This window comes from Galendromus occidentalis, unplaced genomic scaffold (assembly GCF_000255335.2).
Source record: "Galendromus occidentalis unplaced genomic scaffold, Mocc_1.1 scf7180000077485, whole genome shotgun sequence".
NCBI lineage: Eukaryota > Metazoa > Arthropoda > Arachnida > Mesostigmata > Phytoseiidae > Galendromus > Galendromus occidentalis.
Genome location: NW_003805473.1, coordinates 1,919,715 through 1,937,164, shown reverse-complemented (window position 1 = coordinate 1,937,164; position 17,450 = coordinate 1,919,715). Strand labels below are relative to the sequence as shown.

Here is a 17,450-nt window from a genome sequence, read left to right as displayed (position 1 = left end):
TCTACGGTAAGCTACTCACGGTGGACGACGAGATCCACAGCAGCGCTCAACGAAGGTCCGACGCCGTTCGCAGCTTCGCACAAATATCGACCCTTGTCATCCGTTTGCACTGAGATGATGTTGAGAGAGCCGTTTTCCAGCACGTGGATGTGCGGACTCGAAACGATCCCATGGAAGTCGCTAGCTTCATCTGGAAAGAGATTGAGGCATTAAAAACATCGACTCGCTTCGCGATAGTGGGCTGTCTGTCTCAGACGAACTCGGACAAGTTAATGACCCTGGGGCTCGAATCCCGGGCTCGGATCACTCCGAAGTCGGGAAGTTTCAAAGGTACAGAAACCAAATGCTCGGAAAATGTCCAATCCAGAGCGATATCCTCGACGAGCTCCCATGCTGTCGATTCCCGGTCTCGCGTTCGACCTCGAGCTACTTCCGCGCATTATCTCGTTACGGTATGATTCTGATCTATCTGGTTATAATTTTGTGGCGTACATCAATTCACGCCGTCCGATCAGGCAGTTCACCGCAGTCGGACTGCACCTACATAGCAGGGCGCGGCCGCACCACAAATAGAAACGACCACCTGTGTACTAGCCTATTTTAGCATTATTACGTCGAAGCTCGACTTGATTGCGTTGTGGAGTGAGCCGGGTAGGGGGAAACCGAACGCGCGGGGCTGACCGAGCTATCGGATAGCCGAGCGGACAGGCCAGTTGGCAGAACGCAATTCGTCCGAGAGCACGTCTCATCGAATCACCCCCGTCGTTTACCGACCGGTTGGCCGACAGACTCGCCGACCGATCCTTCGGCCGGCTTCGCAAGCGGGCTCCGGGACCATGGGCTCGCGCAGTCTCTTACAACGAACAGTACGAGACAATTGACAAGCATACGTTCATGAGGGAGCCATTGGCCGTAGACTCGCCATCTATTCATTCGACGTTCAACCGATCTGTTCCGAAGAGAAACGCGTCGATTCGCTCATTCCCTCAGAGCATCTCTCGCACGTCGATTTATACGAACTCACGATGCAATTCCGAGGGATGAGGCGAAATAAAGGTGATTATTCGGCAGTCGACGGGAGTCCCGCGACAAGACGGGATCCTCGCGAGGAGCCGATGATAGCCCCGCGATCTACTCACTTTAATCTCGAGGACCCAACCGCGTCCGCATGCGATTGCTCAGCTCCCCGTCGCGACCGGGTCGGTGGGGAATCTCCTCTACCCGATCGAGTGTGATCACTAGTGGCAAAAATCCTCCACCCCGCCCGACTTGGTCGGACTCAATAAATCGAGAGAGGCAACGAGCATAGCCGAGTTTTTGGATATTAGGCATCATCGGCAAGCAAAGGCATCGATATTTCTCATTGGCACGCAGCTCCGTCATTCCTTTCCCCGAATTCTTGCCGCCGACGCCGCCAATCTACTCGAGTAAATAAATCCATTGGGGAGCAAGCAGTGACTCGCGACGGCGGACGAGTCACCTATTGATGATCGCTTGCAGGTCGATGCAAGCGACGGTTTTTAGAGCGGGGGGGGGGGGTCGGTAGGACACGAGATGAGCGAAGTGTCGCATTTCGCTGCTTGCCAAAGGGAATCCCAATGGACAGAAGATCACAAGACAAGCGTCTCCCGTCTCGAACGGTCAGCGGAGCGGGCGACCGAAAGGGGACCCGCAACTCGCTTGCGATACATCCTCTCTCTGTTTATCGCTCACTCGTAGGCGAGGTTATACGATACGACGTAGGGGGAGCGGCGACGTCGACGATGACAAGAAGGAGTCTATTAATCACTCTAGTGGTCGCCGATGGGGGAACGGCGGCGTGGTCTGCTGCCCGGTGGGAGGGTGGCTTGCTTGCTTGGTCGTTCGGTCACCTAACCGGCGACCGACACTGACGTCGACTCCCTCAAATGTATTTCCTGGAGAGGTTCTTCAAGCGCTCGTCGTCGTTCGCCTTATCCACCGCTCATCGATCGTTAGGAACACCTCTCTACCCCTTATAGCATCTCAGAGATAGGCTCCTCGCTCTTTCGTTAATCATGGTCGTCATGGTAGTCATCACCAGCACCCACGCACCGCGAGCGAGCGAGGAGCATCTTCTCGCACGGGATGGGTGCGATAGGGAGCGAGCCGTCAGAAACTCACTATGATTTGTTGGACGACCCCGATAGACGTTATTATACGATTGACGGCTGCTCGGACCGGCCGGACGTGAATCTGTCCTTCATTGTTGTCTCAGAAATCGTTGTGTACCATGCTCGGGCTTTGATGGATAGGTATAAACGCATTTCAACACATGAGATGACATCACTCCGGATCTTATGTCGAGGGACTGAAGTAAGTTGAGAGATATCTGTATCATGACAACGGTAAACATGTTCCAAATCTCTCAAAAGAAGGGGTATCTCGATGCGAGTCGCCTCGTTTCCGATCAGCTTTGCGATGCTGTTGTCAGTGTCCACACGAAAATACGGGCGTGAACTTACGAGAGGAAGGGCGTCTCTCCTCGAATGAGATCCTCGCTGACTCGGCAGAGCAGCCGTTGAGCCCTCGAGGGGACCGTCAAAACGCTCATCCTCGAACTCTGAGTCGAATCGGTGAAAATCAGAAAATGCTTGGTTCTGGTCGCCGAGGTTGCCATCGATTTATAAGCCAGAAATCACCCCGAAATCCCCTCATGTCAAGACCATGGGTCCAAGCTCCATCCAGACATTCCACGGCGGTGAATTGAATAAACGGAAAGCGGCAGAATGGATGGGAGAGGGAGGATACTTGTACAGGTCAGGACAGAGAGAGCCTTCTGCTCACCGAGAGTTAAGGGAACCGAACGGGAATATAAAACGGATTGAACGCGTTATGCTGCTCTGATCGTCGCGATCGTATCTGTGAGTTCGTCGGAGACTGAGAATGCGGCCCGGAGGAGAATGACTGCGTCGCAGCAGCAGCTCAATGGGCGTAGGAGGGAAACTGAAGTGATTTCCAACTCGCCGCTGGGTCAGCAGGAGTTCCCCGAGACAGTTTCGCGTTTACAGATTCAGCACGAGAAGCCGGACGCTATCTTTCAGGTAATGCACTGCGTCTGAAGCACACGCACCGCTCTCCTCGGACATTCCAGAGGAAGAGACAAGGCAACAGACATCTGTTCCGCGATAAGACGGGACCGCTGCCGCAAAGAAGAAAAAACGAGTTTGATAGATCCGGAGGTTACTCCGACCCTCCGCGTACCACGGGGCTCGAAAGAGGAGCGGAGTGCTCGGGAGCCGTCTGAAAAAGTTCGACTATTCACCCAGTTGAACGACACTTACAGTTCCAATGTAAGGAGGAATCGCGTTCTCGAGTGTCGATTATTTAACAGGGGTATGGTAATGTTGCCGTTGAACTGAGCGGTCGGAACACTCCCAGACCGCCCCGGGAATATAAAACGGATTCCTCAAGGGGAGCGCCTGGGCGGATGGAACAGCGGGGAAAAGTAGTAGGAGGATGGGCCGGTGGCCTCCGATCGAGTTTGTCCGCTGGCCAAGGGTTCGGAAACCGAGCCATTGTTCTACCAAATCAATATTTGACTGCCGGATCTACACCCTCGCGTGAATCAGGAACTGATCCCGTATTCGACTACTGGAATCACGCAACCCTCGTGGAGGAGAAGCAATGGTTTAATATTTGACCCTTCTCCCTTGCATGAAAGACGCGGAGGAAGGAAGGAGCGGGCGGTAATATTTGAGTGGCGAAGCCGGAGATCGCATGGTCTTCCGCCCACAGACCACTTCACATCGACTTCGTTCGTTGGCCTGCCCTGATGGATTCTGCTTGACACATCGAAGGATTGTTGCAACGAAATCACTCGCAGAGTCGTCGTTTAAAAAAGGAAAACCACCCTTTTCGATTGGATCGATCCGAGGCAAGGCTTGTCGATATTTTTAAATGCAAACACGTGCATAGTTCCGGAGCGGCTTTGTTGAGATCAAACAACAACAGGAATAGATCGGAAAAGCACGGGAGAGACTTGTCGTGCGCTTCCTCCCACCTCGATCCTAAATCGAACCGTTCGAAAGACGGGTGGCGTGTTAGCGTGAGTCCGCGCAGCCATCCCGAGATGGAAGACTTGCCCAAGTCGCTTAGAGGCTTTGAGTATAGGGAATCGGTATGGGCGCACGCAGGGACATGCTGTCGGTTTCGGAATCGTTCGCATGGCTGTTGAGTCTCGTTCCTCCTCCCTTCCGAAGGTTCAGTCGAAGCGGACGGATTTTTCGAGCTGTTGCTCGAGAGATACATGGCTGTGGAGATTGCGATTCCGAGAAGCCCAACCGGGCCGCTCGAGAATATCATGGGCACCAGGAGCAGAAGAAAAGATCAGATAGGGGACTCCAATCGGCAACCAGATTCCGGAGTTGGATCGATAGGAGACAGGCGAATCTGAGAAATCCTCGGGAGCAATGCGAAGATATTTTCCCGATGTCATCATCACCTACCGATATCATCATCGTTATATCATGATATCCGTATAAGTCGAGAGGACCGAGGGGAAAGCTCAAACGCTTACGCTTCGTACATGGAAGAGTCCGAGTTGAGCTTGAAGTTGAAATCAGTCTGCAAGCTCGATAAACATTTTTTACCAGGCTCTATCTCCTGCTCCGGGAGATTATTCCCGAGCGAATGAGCCGGAAAGGAAGGAATCGAGAGGGAAAAGGAAGAACGCTCGGCTCTGGGGTTGCTCATTTTCCCTCGTCTCGTTTTGTCGTTGTGGCGAGCGGCTCTCCGCTCAGCAAAGAGCCCTGTAGTTGTGGTAGCGACCTAACTTCCGGAAAAAGAGTTCTCTCCATCGTGTTTCTCTCGAATGCCGCCTGTCGCGTTATTTTTGTCTCGCTCCGAAGTATGCTCAACTCCGAAATCCCGGGAATCCTCGTTCACTTCGTATGTGGAGGAACTTCCACGTAGATAGTAGCCACCCGAACCCTGCAGCACAGAAATTGTAAACAGAGGGTACAACCGCGACGGCGATTCGGAGGAAAAGGGCGGCCCGGGAGACTGGCTTCGGGACGTACAACTGAATATGGATGAGGACGATTCCGCCCCGCTTTCGTCCGGACTCAAGCGAATCGTGCGATCTCCAAGCGATCTGGGAACGGGACCGATCTGCAGAGGCCATCAACTACCACTCGGCGGGGATCTCGCTTAAAACAGCATCCCCGATCTCCGCAGATAGCATTATCGGTAGCGCAAGCCGCTCGTCCGCCTGCTTTCCTCACAATCAGCAAAACAGAGTCGAATCACTCTGGAAAGCTTCGATAAGAGTGATAAAACGGAGGGATCAAGCACAACAATTATTACGACGAGCAAAATGTAATAACCGGAGCTGGAAAGACCGGAAGAAAGCACGAAGAGAAGAACGACCGATCCACCGAGCGGATCGCGGAGACGGCGCAATCCTTCCGGAGAAATTTAATGGAGTGCTTTAGAAAGTCCCCTCCGACAGCGCTGCCCTTTTTCGGTCCCGTCCGGGGAACCCTCTCACTCTCTCCTCTGTTTAAAAACCCTTTTTATCCGCCTCCACTACCGCGCATACCTTCGAAGTCTCCGCATCACGCAGATCCCTCTCGAAATCCCAGCGAGCTCCTGCTAAAAGTCCCCGTCCTCCCTCCGACCGCTCTGTCGTCCTCTCCACCCCCTACCTACCACACGCGACCCGTCGTCCCCCTCCCCCCGATTGGTCCGCAGCAGGGCGCGGCCCCCCTCTTCTGGGTCCAATCGATGAGATTGATCACCGGGTGGGCCTCGTCGAGTACGCGCACTTCATCACCAAACGTGGTTCGTGTTGCGGACCTCTCGACTCGACTAGACTCGCTTCGAGGACCCAGCGAATACTTTTCTGATCCTCGCACAACACGTTACGACACAATACCATTTTATTTAGATCGGCGCTCCCTTTCCACTCGAGTATCTGGAGGCTGAAACTTTCCGAAGTGAGCCGTCTTTCTCGCCCCGCCGAAAATGAAGATCCATCGGTATTCAAAGAACTCCCAAAAAGGAACCCATTGACCGAGTTCTGTGTCAATGGATAATTTCGAAATCCCCACCGCGATAAATCTCACTTTCGACTTTCGAACTGAGGAAAAATTCTGAAAGCAGCCACGATATTCCTGATCACCTCCGGGGCTCTCACTCCGAGCTCGTCGAGAGAGTTGGCATGCCGCGAGCTTTGCCTACGAATGATCACTACTCACTGACCTTTGGCGTATTTCCATCGGACGACAGGTTCGGGCTCTCCTTCAGCTTGGCAATCGAAAGTTATTGACGTGGACATGATTGCCGACATGTCTCTGGGAGCAATTTTCCATCGCGGGGGAGCTGCAAAAGAAAAAGCGTCCCAATGACTGTAAGCGAAAGTTATCTACCGCTCGGTCCGTGGAGTCCCATCCCTATGCTTCTCCTGCCGCGAAGCCAACGCCCTCGAGGAACGCTTGTCAAGCTCCCCAGAACCGAACGCGGCTGTTGGAGCTATCCGACGCACGGGCTGACGGACCCAGTAGCTCAGAGACTCACCACATGACCACTCATGCACTGATGTTTGGCCGGAGGCGGCTCTCTAAAGTTTGTCAGTTCTGCGAGTTCGAAATGTCAGTGCGGTTCTCGTTTTTCCCTTGGTTTTGCGAACTCTTCCATCGGTTCGTCCCCCCCCTCCCCTCCCCGAACCCTTACCGACCCGTGGTCTCGTTCCGCCCCTTCCAGCGGTGTTCGAAGGCTCCTCGTCTTACCTTTGACAAGTAACATGGCAGTGAAGTTTGACACAGCGGCGTTGTTGTTCGCGACGCACGTGTAATTACCGGTGTACGAACGGGTGACGTTCTTGATCGTGAGAAACGAAGAGTATTCGGAGGGGTTGCTGACCTGCACGTTGCCCGCGTCGAGGCCGTCGTGCAGCGGCTGCCCATTCTTCCACCACGACACACGCATCGGAGGATCACCGTCGATGATATTGCACGACGCCATGGCCCTCATCCCCTCGTGAATTTTGTCAGAAAAAACGATCGGTGAAATTTGAGGCGCAGCTGTAAAGACAAACCGTGGCTTAAAGGCCGTCGTTGGTCCCTCCATCATTTCTGCTGGACCGTGTTCCTTCGCCCCCACTGCTGCTGCGGCTGCTCTAACTGCAGTGTCTCTTTGGTGGTCCATTGTTCCTGCTGGTCGGTGTGAGAACAAGCTCACAGCCACGCCGCCCGTCCGGGAGGCAGAAGGACGAATGAAGCAAAAGAAGAGTGCAGACTCAGGAGAGAGGACAACGGGTCACAGCAGTAGTTTTGGACACGAAAACGACACGGCAACATCTGCCTCTCGGAATGCAGTCTAGCCATTGAGGAAGTCTCGTCTGGCCGCCAAGTCATTGATGTTGTACCTACGGATGTCTTTCAACTTTTTCCCGCGTTTTTCCCGCTGATGCGACCACTAATACGATCGCAGTGCTTCTCGCTGGGCTTCTCGATTGTTTGGCGATCTGACCGATTTTGATCCGACCCTCAGGGAATGAGAGTCAAATGACCGAATGACTTTCAGAATCAGTCATTGGGTGGGCGACCGTCGCGTTGTCGCATCGAAATTATGACAGGTTCGCGTAAAGTCGCGTAATGTCGTCGTGCCTTCGAGTCGATCGGGGGAGGATTCTAGAATTGTTGAATTAATCCTCGCGGAAACCCAAATAGAAGTCCCAGTCGTAGTGAATAAAGCATTAATTATTATCGATCAAGAGATCGGTTGACGTAGATACTCACATACGACGGTGATCATGACGCTTCTGGAGGCATTTTTCGAGTTGTAACCCTTCGCGATGCAGGTATAAACTCCGGCATCGTCTTTTCTCGCTTCATGGATCGATAAACTGCTCCGGTCCTCCGCTAATCCATAGCGGGGTTCTCTCGATATGAGCCGATTATCTGAAAGTGGATGATATCGCAGCTAAACGTAATGTCTGCAATTCAGTGACCTTTTGTGCATAAGTCCCGTGATGGCGGTCAGAGGATTATCTGACCATCTCGTTCGGTCGCAACGGCGAAACTGCTTGACGCACAATGAATGACTGACTGAGAATAAATGCCGCAAATCTGTTGACCGAGCATCCATTAATCAAGTTAATGCTCGACTATCTCTATACGCCGACGAGACCAACCGAGACTACGAGAGTGCATAGGAGGCTAAACAAAATTCCCCGATCCATAGAAATTCCGACGACTAAACCGAACCCGCGAGGAGGAGGAGGCCGTAGAAGGCAGAGATCGTGCGAACGAAGTATTGTCCGGCACTCGAGGGAGAGGAGGCTGTCGGTCGTCAATCTGAATAGATCAGGTGTAGGCTTCTGGGATGGAGGCAAAACTCTCACAGATCCCAGTTAGGCGAGGCCGTGTGAGGCTCTCAGTCAGTCAGGGATATCGCTAGCTGCATCATTACGGACGAGATACAACATTCATGGCCGGCAGTGGGATGAGTTGAGTGCCAATAACCACGCTCGAGCAAGCGGCATGATAAGTGGCCTCTACGTCCCGTGGGTGGGTCGCAAACTTGTCGTCTAGTGTCCATGCTGTGAAGACGATGCATCGGACGAAATGATGCCGCCGATCAACGCACGTAGTCTCGGACCGAGTGGTATTAGAATCGAGGCTTATCGGAGACCGCCTCCTCTGATCTCCACACTTTCGCCATGAATGTGAAGGCACTTCATAGAATGTTGCAGACTCGAGAGTATGAGCTCAGGTGGCGAAGGTGAGAATCGTCCGGGGTCAGCGGACTCGTGTTCTCAGCACCGAACTCGATCCGGACCGTGTCACTATCGGCTGAACAAACGGTCCGATGCAAAGAGAAACTCCCGATGATGGCTGTCCCCTTCGAAAAGTGAAACGAAACCCAGACACTATTCCGAAAACAATATGTTAGAGCTTAAACCACCTCGGCGCTCCATCGGCGTTTCCGGAACCTGTACATTCCTCAGTCCTGACGTCGGTCGCTCCGAGCGCAGTTGCTGCGCTTATTGTGGAATTTCACAGAAAGAGACGGAATAAGAGCTGTCGCTCCCTCGACACTCTGCTGTGGAGCGTAGCAAGAAGAGACGTCTGACAAAACTTTGCAATTTAAGTTGCCGCTCGGTGAAAAAAGCAGAAGGAGCTCGGCCGACGCTACGAGCGCTCGCCCGCCCAGTCGTGTTTTTTGCGTCCTCTTGTTGGTCTGTCCGTAAGTCTGCTCAAAAGAACACCAGCAGGCCAGCGAGTCGACGAGGAAGCCGTCGCTCCATAAAAGCCACTTGGACTACTTCTGAGGTTGCAGCGATTGCCATTGTCTGCATCTTCTGAGTGAGACCTTCCCGCATCGACCTTCCGAAGACCTTCCAGCCCGAACCTTCCGCTTAAAACCCCTGCGTGGAATACCTCGAGCCAGACAATCGTTTTTGTATCGCGGGAAGAGGAATTTTATCCGGCTGACTTGCAGAAAATCTTCAGACGGATCTGTCATCCCTCCGAGACTCGCGAAATATTCGTCTTATGTATATTGCTGCGGGTGACTTTCGCTCTGTTTTGTGGTCCGACGAACTTCAACCCCTCGAGTCGGTTTTTTTAGTATAACACTCCATATTTGGTCCTTTCCTCCGGTTGGTCTTTTCTCATTGGGTTCGTTTCGGGGACTTTGTAGACAGTAGACATCCTCATGACAATGGCCTATTCGAGTATCTGGGCATCTGACCCGAATACTCATGACCGTGAAAGCATTTTGATGGAGCCGACATCCGATCTCAAAGCCGGGAATTTTCCGGGACAGAGCTATTAGCGTCCTCGACTTCCAGGCCACAGATTCGGAGGGAGAACTCAGAGTGGGGCGCTCCGTGATCGACTGATATCGCGAGATCAGAAGTTTGATTCTTCGGAGAGGAGGCGAAATTCTTCGGGGACAATCTCCGGGCCGACGCTCTTGCATCTGACATCACTATTCGCAAAATAATTCGCATTTAATGATAGACATTGTGATACCTTTCTTGATGAACATCGATGCGACATCTCCGGCTGCGGGACACTTGATATTGAGTTCTTTACCGGCGACCACTGTCAAATCTTTCATGGGCCGTATGTAGGGATCTCCCTCGACGTTGATGCGCTGCGTGTGAATCGCCGTCCCGACGTCATTTGTTGCCTGTCAAATAATTTCGTTTGCCAAATCAAACTCCCCCGCTACGATTGATGGCGGACGAACTCGTGTTCGGGGCCCACTCACGGCACAAAAACTTGATCGTCGGAGACGGAACCGTACTCACCATGCACGTATAATCTCCTCCGTACTCTACTTTCATTGAAGTGATGTTGACGAAGCTGACTACTAATGCTCCGTCGGGCTGAACGAAGTCACCCTGGTTGATGTCTCTAGTTTCCGGCAACGGATTACCGTCCAGGAGCCAGGACAGTTGAGGCAGAGGCGAGCCCGTCGCTTGGCATTTCAGTGAGATCTCGCTCCGCGGCTTGAATTTCCCTCCGATGAACTTTTCCCGGATTGTCGGATGGATTTCTGCGTGGGACGAAAAGATCGCTGACTTATCCGTTCCTTTCCGTGTGATAAACAGCGAGGCAGTTGATCGCTTCGTCGCTTCGATCCCAGAGAGTATAAGTCTCTAGGATCGATTCGTTCGCCGAACCGAAGAGGTTTGCACTAGTCTTGGAGACGTTTGGTGTTTCCGATGCGAACTTCGAAGCTAGTTCTCGATCATCGATTCCAAAGTGTTTAGAATGAGCGTGCTCGGACGCAATCGAATGCCGACTGCAATCAATCGTTCGCACTCGAGAGAGTGCGAACCGCTGTCTCATTAAGACCACTTCAGCGAGTTTGCAGAGCCATCGGCTTGTGAGTAAACCAACCGCCAGAACACACAGCATGCAGTTGGCCAGGATGGATGCATGGATGCATGATCTCTCCACTTCATTAGCTCTCTAAATTATTCTTGTTATCCGAGCCGACGGACATGGAACGCTATCAGAAAATCTCTAGTCGTGTACGGATGCCCCCCCCCCCTTCGAGAGGGTCTTGTGCGGCTGACGTGACCCAGTCACTCTGCTCGTTGCAACGCTGTGCGAGCCCCTTTTCCCGCAGAAACTTGAGATTCCTCCATTCAGAATTGTCTCTGTCGGCCCCTTCCTGGCTCCTCGCGCACATGATTCGCGCAAAGCGTCAACGAGCCTTCCTCGCGATTAGAATTTTCGCCCTAGAATGAACCGGATCGATTGGGACGATCCGGACTAGAGTCTCCGCGAGAAACTCTGTGCTGACGCACGGACTTGTCTGCTCGTCGAACGTCTCTATGGAAAACACTCCTCATATTCGAAAAAAGTTTTAGTGAAAATCGAAAGAACCTACCTTCGATGCGCAAGTACGCGTGACCTTGCGCCGAGTCCTCCTCGTTATTTACAAAGCATTGATACATGCCGGTGTCGGCTCTTCGAAACGAGCTGATGTGGAGCACCAAACGTCCGAGAAGTCGCACGCGATGATCGTTCTGTAGGGATTTGTTGTCCTTAAGCCATCGAACTTCGCGGACGGGTCCCCCTCGGTGAGTACAGTTGACCGTCACGTCGTCTCCCGAGCGCACTGTCAGCTTCCGGGGCAGAATTTCGGCACGGAGCGGGGCTGAAAGTTTCGTGAGCTCGTGAGAGAGGTCAGCTTTTGATCCTAGCCTATCGATCATGCTCAGGTCAGTGTCCAGGGATGATCCCTTCGTTCTTATCCCGATTTTCTCTGCCGAATCCCGCCCCGCTTCCGTCGCTTCCCCGAATCTGCTGCACATTGGAGTCTCTCCTCAGTCTCTTCCCCGCCCTCCCCCTTCCCCCACCGCGGGAAGCATTATGGTTCAATTACGAGCGGGGCATTCCGCACGAAGAGCGTTTTTTTTCGTTGATATTTTCTCTCCCACCCTGTATTTCCTCGTGGTATGGAAGCGAAAGCCATCTATCGACAAACTCGAGTATAGCGGGAGTCTGTCCGCTCTGGTTCCCAACCAGAGGAAACAAATGAGAGGATCTCGGGTTTCATTTCCTCCGTTCTCCAGATGACATGTTCATTGTAAAAATCACTGCGATTCATCTCTTCCGGGTCATCAGTTCGTGCAATAGGCTGTTTCTATCTTTCACTTCTTCGTCGCTACGTCTTCGCTTGCTGTGCCGTCCGTCCGTCCGTCCGTCCGAGCGACCGATCGACTGACTGACGAACAGACTTTCTTGCTCCTCTTATCCTCCTTAGCCCGGTCTAACTTTCGCTGCTTGTCTTCCTTTCTCCAAATGCCACGAGCGGCCGCAATGCGTTGCAGCTGTTGCAATTCCCCAAGCCGAGGGTGAAGCAATGGCCACAAAGAGAGAAACAAACCCCAAATGAAAGGTAGCGGAGCAGAGAACCGAGCAGGTGGGTGCAAGCCTGCATCGTTTCGAAAGGAACCTGTACGGAACCGGCTCGCTTGCTTATCTGCCGCGACCCGCTGTTGCTTGCTGAGGTCCTTGAGCCGCTTCGAGCGATCGGCTATGAGCTGAGGAGCGCACTCTTCTCGATTCTCGCGTATCCGGGGCGGGTTCGGCATCGGGATCGACGACTCTATTCCGGAGGTCTACGTCCAAGTTCGAAGCGCCAACTCCCGGGACAAGCTACCGTCGGGGGAGCAGTCGACTAACCAGGCAATCGATCGGCTGGCCGATCGAACCGCGAACCAACAGGAAAACGAAGGGTGAAGCTTCACAAGGACGAGATCTGCTGATTAAATCGACGCGAACTGCGCTTTAATTATCTCGATTGCGGTTGGTTGAATTGACTGGCTTGCGGATGGGTATCGGAAGAGCGGGCGGGCGAAAGCTTTCCGTGGGACGCACGAGAAGCTCTTCTGAGCCCATCGGACGCTCCCCCTTTCGTTTCCCGCCTGCCCGTCTACCCCCATCCGGTTGCCAGCTTGTGGAGCAACCGTCTCTTCCGAGTTTAGTCTGTCTTCTAAACTCGGTTCAATGAGCCTCCCGCGATTCGCCGCTTACGACTCCGATCCTCGGTTCTGAAATCTCGGGCGTCTCGCGACGATCGTCAGCTCGAAGGGCCTAACGTTCAGACCGTGCTGAGATTGGGCTAGGAAGGGGGAACTATGGGAATTTCGTTGTCTTTGAATCCTGGATATCTGAGCATGTCAATAATTGTCCCCGGGTTGCGCTCCGCATAACACTTCTCATTCGGAGAGTGTTGAGCACCATCAGGTGGGATTCGGATCCGCGAATATTCTTTCATCCGAAAGTATATAAGCGAACGTCCCTTAATCTTTGGAGGAATAAGGAGCCACGGAAACAAATGGAATTAGCGCTGTCATTAATGACCCATCAGAGTATTAATGCAGAGTAATAACGCGCGCACTCGGGAAGACCACTGGACGCGGTCATGATCTCGACGAGAAAAAGCCCCAATAACTCCTCAAGAGCACGGAGGCTCGAGGTATCCCGATCTGACGCCAGCGGAGGCAGGAACATCTACGTTCATCTACGTACAACATCGACCCAAGTCCACGTAGTCGACCCAAGGCTTCAAAAACGGCTCAAAGGGAATATGCCGTCTGCCTGGCACTATTGGCTCTGACGGTGCTCCGGAACGGTGGAACCGAGTGATTCGTTCATCGAGGAATCGAGTGATCGGCGATCGAGTGGACAGCGCCGTGGATTGACGGGTCGTCGGATTGATGGCTCCGCGGAGAGGGCCGACGATCGCTGTCCATTGAATGCGCAGTTCTTCATTCGAATTGGGGTGAGTTGAAAATTAAATTGAGTCGACGACGGACGACGATGTCACTCCCGCCATTGACCCGTCGCGCCGACCCGCCACGCCGATCAGTCGTCTGAGCCGCTGAAGGAGCCAACGAGCGAACGGACGACCGTCGAACTGACCGGTTGGCCGTCCAGCCAGCCGGCCGGCCAGCCAGCCAGCCAGCCGAACGACCGTCAGCCCGCCTATTCGGTCTAAGCGATTGGAAATTTGCGCAGGAGACCTTTCAAAGAATTCAAAGGGTATTTCACCCTGTGAGAGCTCTGCACTGGCTGCCTGGAGGACATGGAGGCTTTGAATGGAGTCACAAAGACTCGAGACCCGCTCCTGAGTGCGAGAAAGATTGAGGGGAACGAAGGAGCGAGGGACAGCATGAAGGGGCCAGCACGGATTCGGACACGATCTCCCCGGACATTTTCCGAGACTTTCGTAAGCCCATCCCTTTTGGCCGGCTGGCCGATCTCAATGCGCACTCGCTAGCGACATTCAGAACGAATGACCCACATTCAGCGAACGTGCGCAACCCCGACAAGGCTGAGAAAATCGGGGTCCCTCTCGCGACCCTGTCCTGGAGATAATTTCGAGTACCCGGAGTCTTCGATGGCCCCAGAAACCCGAGAGGAGGACGGAGGTCGCTCCCGGAAGCGAAAAAAAAAGAAGCACTCGAAAACATTTCAAAAGCGACGTCCGTCAAGTGTAGAGACGACGGTCTTGACGAAAACCGAAACAACGACGGACTAATAGATTGACAAAGACGACGACGACGACGAGAGGGCTCGCCGACCTAGGTGCACCAACGCTCCCGAAAGGCCATCTCGGTGAGAGGTGAGACGGACGGATTGGCGGGAACGCAGAGGGGACAGCGAACGACACCGGCGCGACGGGAGAGAAAAACGGCCGACCGGCAGGCCGTCGGAGAGAGGCGAAAGGCAGAGCCCTAGAAACGGGAATTATGGGACTTAAAAAGAGGTCGAAGATGAATCGAACACTCGAAGCTCACTTGTCGGAGAGCGCGTTCGGATCCTTTGATTCGCCGCCGTCGTCATCATCGTTGTCGTTCTCTTCGATCCCGTTCGATTTTCGAATTCGAGTTCAACAGGCCAAACAGCGTGGGCTTCTCCCGCAGAGGTCGCCGCCGAGTCGACATTTGAGTCGAGTCAGATCCGACGGATTTTGAGTCGGCCGGATCCAGTTGGACGGCGACGGAGGAGCCGATCGGGCAGCGGATGAGGGATCCTCGAGTTGACGTTTAAGTCTCTTCGAGCTCCGACCACTTCGGCAATGATGATCGCACCACTTGCTCGGGCTCTTTGCGAAGCTTCAGCTGCTACAACATGGCCGCTAGCAAGCGAAGCCTGACGAACGGCAAAGGATGAGCTTCAGATGTCGAGCGCGAAGGCGCTTGACATCCCCGACGTGCATGTTCGGAGATAGTCGGCAGCCAGATGGACCCGATCGGAATCGAGGTCGTCGCCATCAAGTGTTTGAGGAACTTCAGTTCCGAGGTCTCCGGATTGCAGGGATGGGACTCGAGCGACTGACCGTGTGGCTCTGCGCGATTGCGAGCGTCCGATTCAAAATGAAAGGGAGCATGGCACGCGCATACGTTATCCGCCTCGGAGTTGGATCAACAGCTAATCTCGCCACGTACTACGGCCCATGCGTCGACGTAGAAGAGATAGGCGCCGGCTCGAGAAAACGATAAGTTAAGATATGCACAGGATGATATCGCCGTCGTGCAGCGAGGAGCTCGGCACGACGGTCGTACGCCAAGTCTATGCGCCGAACGCGTGCTCCGAATCATCACTGAGCTAAGTAGGAAGAGATTTGAATTTCGACTGGATCTCGACGTTCCCCCGGAGGGAAGAGCTGCGCAGATACAGATCGGTCCCGGTGACTTCAGTTGCAAGTCACGCTCACGTTCTCCAGTGAAGTGAGCGAAACGAATGAATCCGTCGGAATCATTTAGATATCCTGGGGCCCGGAGATTTCGCGTTCCTAATCCGTGTCGATTAATTTCGCCTTCGAGTATTATGTTGTTGAGCGTAAATTCTACGACGTGATAAGGAGGATGCCATCATGCTGGTCTCGGCTAGCGCTCGCGGATGACGCCGACTCGGTAGCTCTGTAGAAAGTGTCTTCTCTTCCTTCGTTGACACTGTTTTATCTTCTGCTGCTGCTCTTATTTCCATACGCCTCTCCACGCCCCTTGAACAAGAGCTGTGACTTTGATGAGTCTCCTAACAAAAACATTTTGCCTCCTTGGGCGGATCTTTCCCTCGGACGCTGCAGAGTCCACTTTGACCACCCTGTCTCTGAGGGAGCACGGAAGGAGGGGAGACGGAAAATATTTCGGAGAGCTCGTATCACACTCGAGGAGAAAGGCGCGCAAACATGATTTTGCGGAAAAAGAAACTTTCAGAGCGGATATTCGGCTTTTGAGTGCTATGTCGCCCACCCGCCCGTCCGCCCGCCCTCCTCCCTCCCTCCCAAAAAAAAAAGCAAACCCGTAGAGACCTCCCTCAACATTTTTCATGGCGCTTCCGAGGAGCAGCTCGGGGCACACTTTATTGTGAGGACGAGATGAGCTCCACGTTTTCAGTGCTCCCGATCGATTCTATACTTCATGCTTCGGCCCTGGAGTCTTGAAGTCACCGGAGGGGCCCCGGTCCGGGTTGGGAGATCTCCTGTTGTGGGGCATGATCCGGTATACGTACATGAAGAGGTCCATGAGAATGCAATCGACTCCATCCCCCAACGAGCATCCCGACGTAATGTGGCGGACGCTTAGCGAGTCAATAGCTTCCCTCATTCCCGCTATCGTCATCCTGCCGAGAGGTCTCTCGCTCGACTCCTTTTCCTCCTTTTTCCCTGTCGTTTTTCCCTCGGACTCTTATGCCAGATGCCAGGTGGATCAAGTTAAATGCCATAATAATACGGAATTACGCCCGGCTGCTGCAGCCGTCGCTGTTGTCGTCGTTCGTTCGCTCGTAATGACACCGGAGCTCCGTTGGAGCAGACGGGGGGCCATCACGCCGAGTATCAACGAAAACCAGTAGAGAAAATGAAGCAAGACAAGTCAGGCGGGGAATAGAACACGGGCCGCACGGCGAACCTCACGCTTTGAGGGCCTACGGGACGCTCGGACAGGTGCTCACGCTATTTTTTCAAGGAAGGCATAATAAGCACAGCTGGATCTATCCCATAGCACGACAAACCGGTCTGGTCGTCTCGCTGTTGTTCAGGATGTCTCTCACATTCACAGAGCCATGTAAGCAAAAAAATAAGTCTACGCCCTTGCATCTCTCGTGTGATCAGGACAAGAGTAAGATTCAGCGGAACCTAGCAAGGCCCTAGCCGCGCTTGCACGAATAGAAATCGAGATCTCCCATAGCGGTGCACCCCATTTGGGCGCAGCCGTTTGGGCGCGACCGTTTGGGCGCGGCTGTTTGGGCGCGGGCCATTTGGGCGCAGGGCCGTTTGGGCGCCGAGCCGTGTGGGCGCGAGCCGTTTGGGCGCGGGCCGTTTGGGCGCGAGCCGTTTGGGCGCGAGCCGTTTGGGCGCGAGCCGTTTGACTGAACTTACTGCGCTCCGGCTCTGGATTGTGACCTCTAGCATCTATCTAGCACCTATCTAGCATACGGAGCGCCCCATTT

The 17,450-nt window shown here is 53.7% G+C and overlaps 1 protein-coding gene across 1 annotated transcript in view; it reads right to left on the bottom strand.

Annotated features, from left to right (window-relative positions):
- LOC100899371 (Down syndrome cell adhesion molecule-like protein 1) overlaps positions 1-17,450 on the bottom strand; it is a 183,255-nt gene that overhangs the window by 23,340 nt on the left and 142,465 nt on the right. The window contains 8 exon segments of the mRNA XM_029112184.1: positions 20-180; positions 1,894-1,902; positions 6,219-6,342; positions 6,750-7,043; positions 7,761-7,922; positions 10,002-10,161; positions 10,283-10,530; positions 11,374-11,643. Coding sequence (XP_028968017.1) covers positions 20-180; positions 1,894-1,902; positions 6,219-6,342; positions 6,750-7,043; positions 7,761-7,922; positions 10,002-10,161; positions 10,283-10,530; positions 11,374-11,643 — 1,428 coding nt within the window.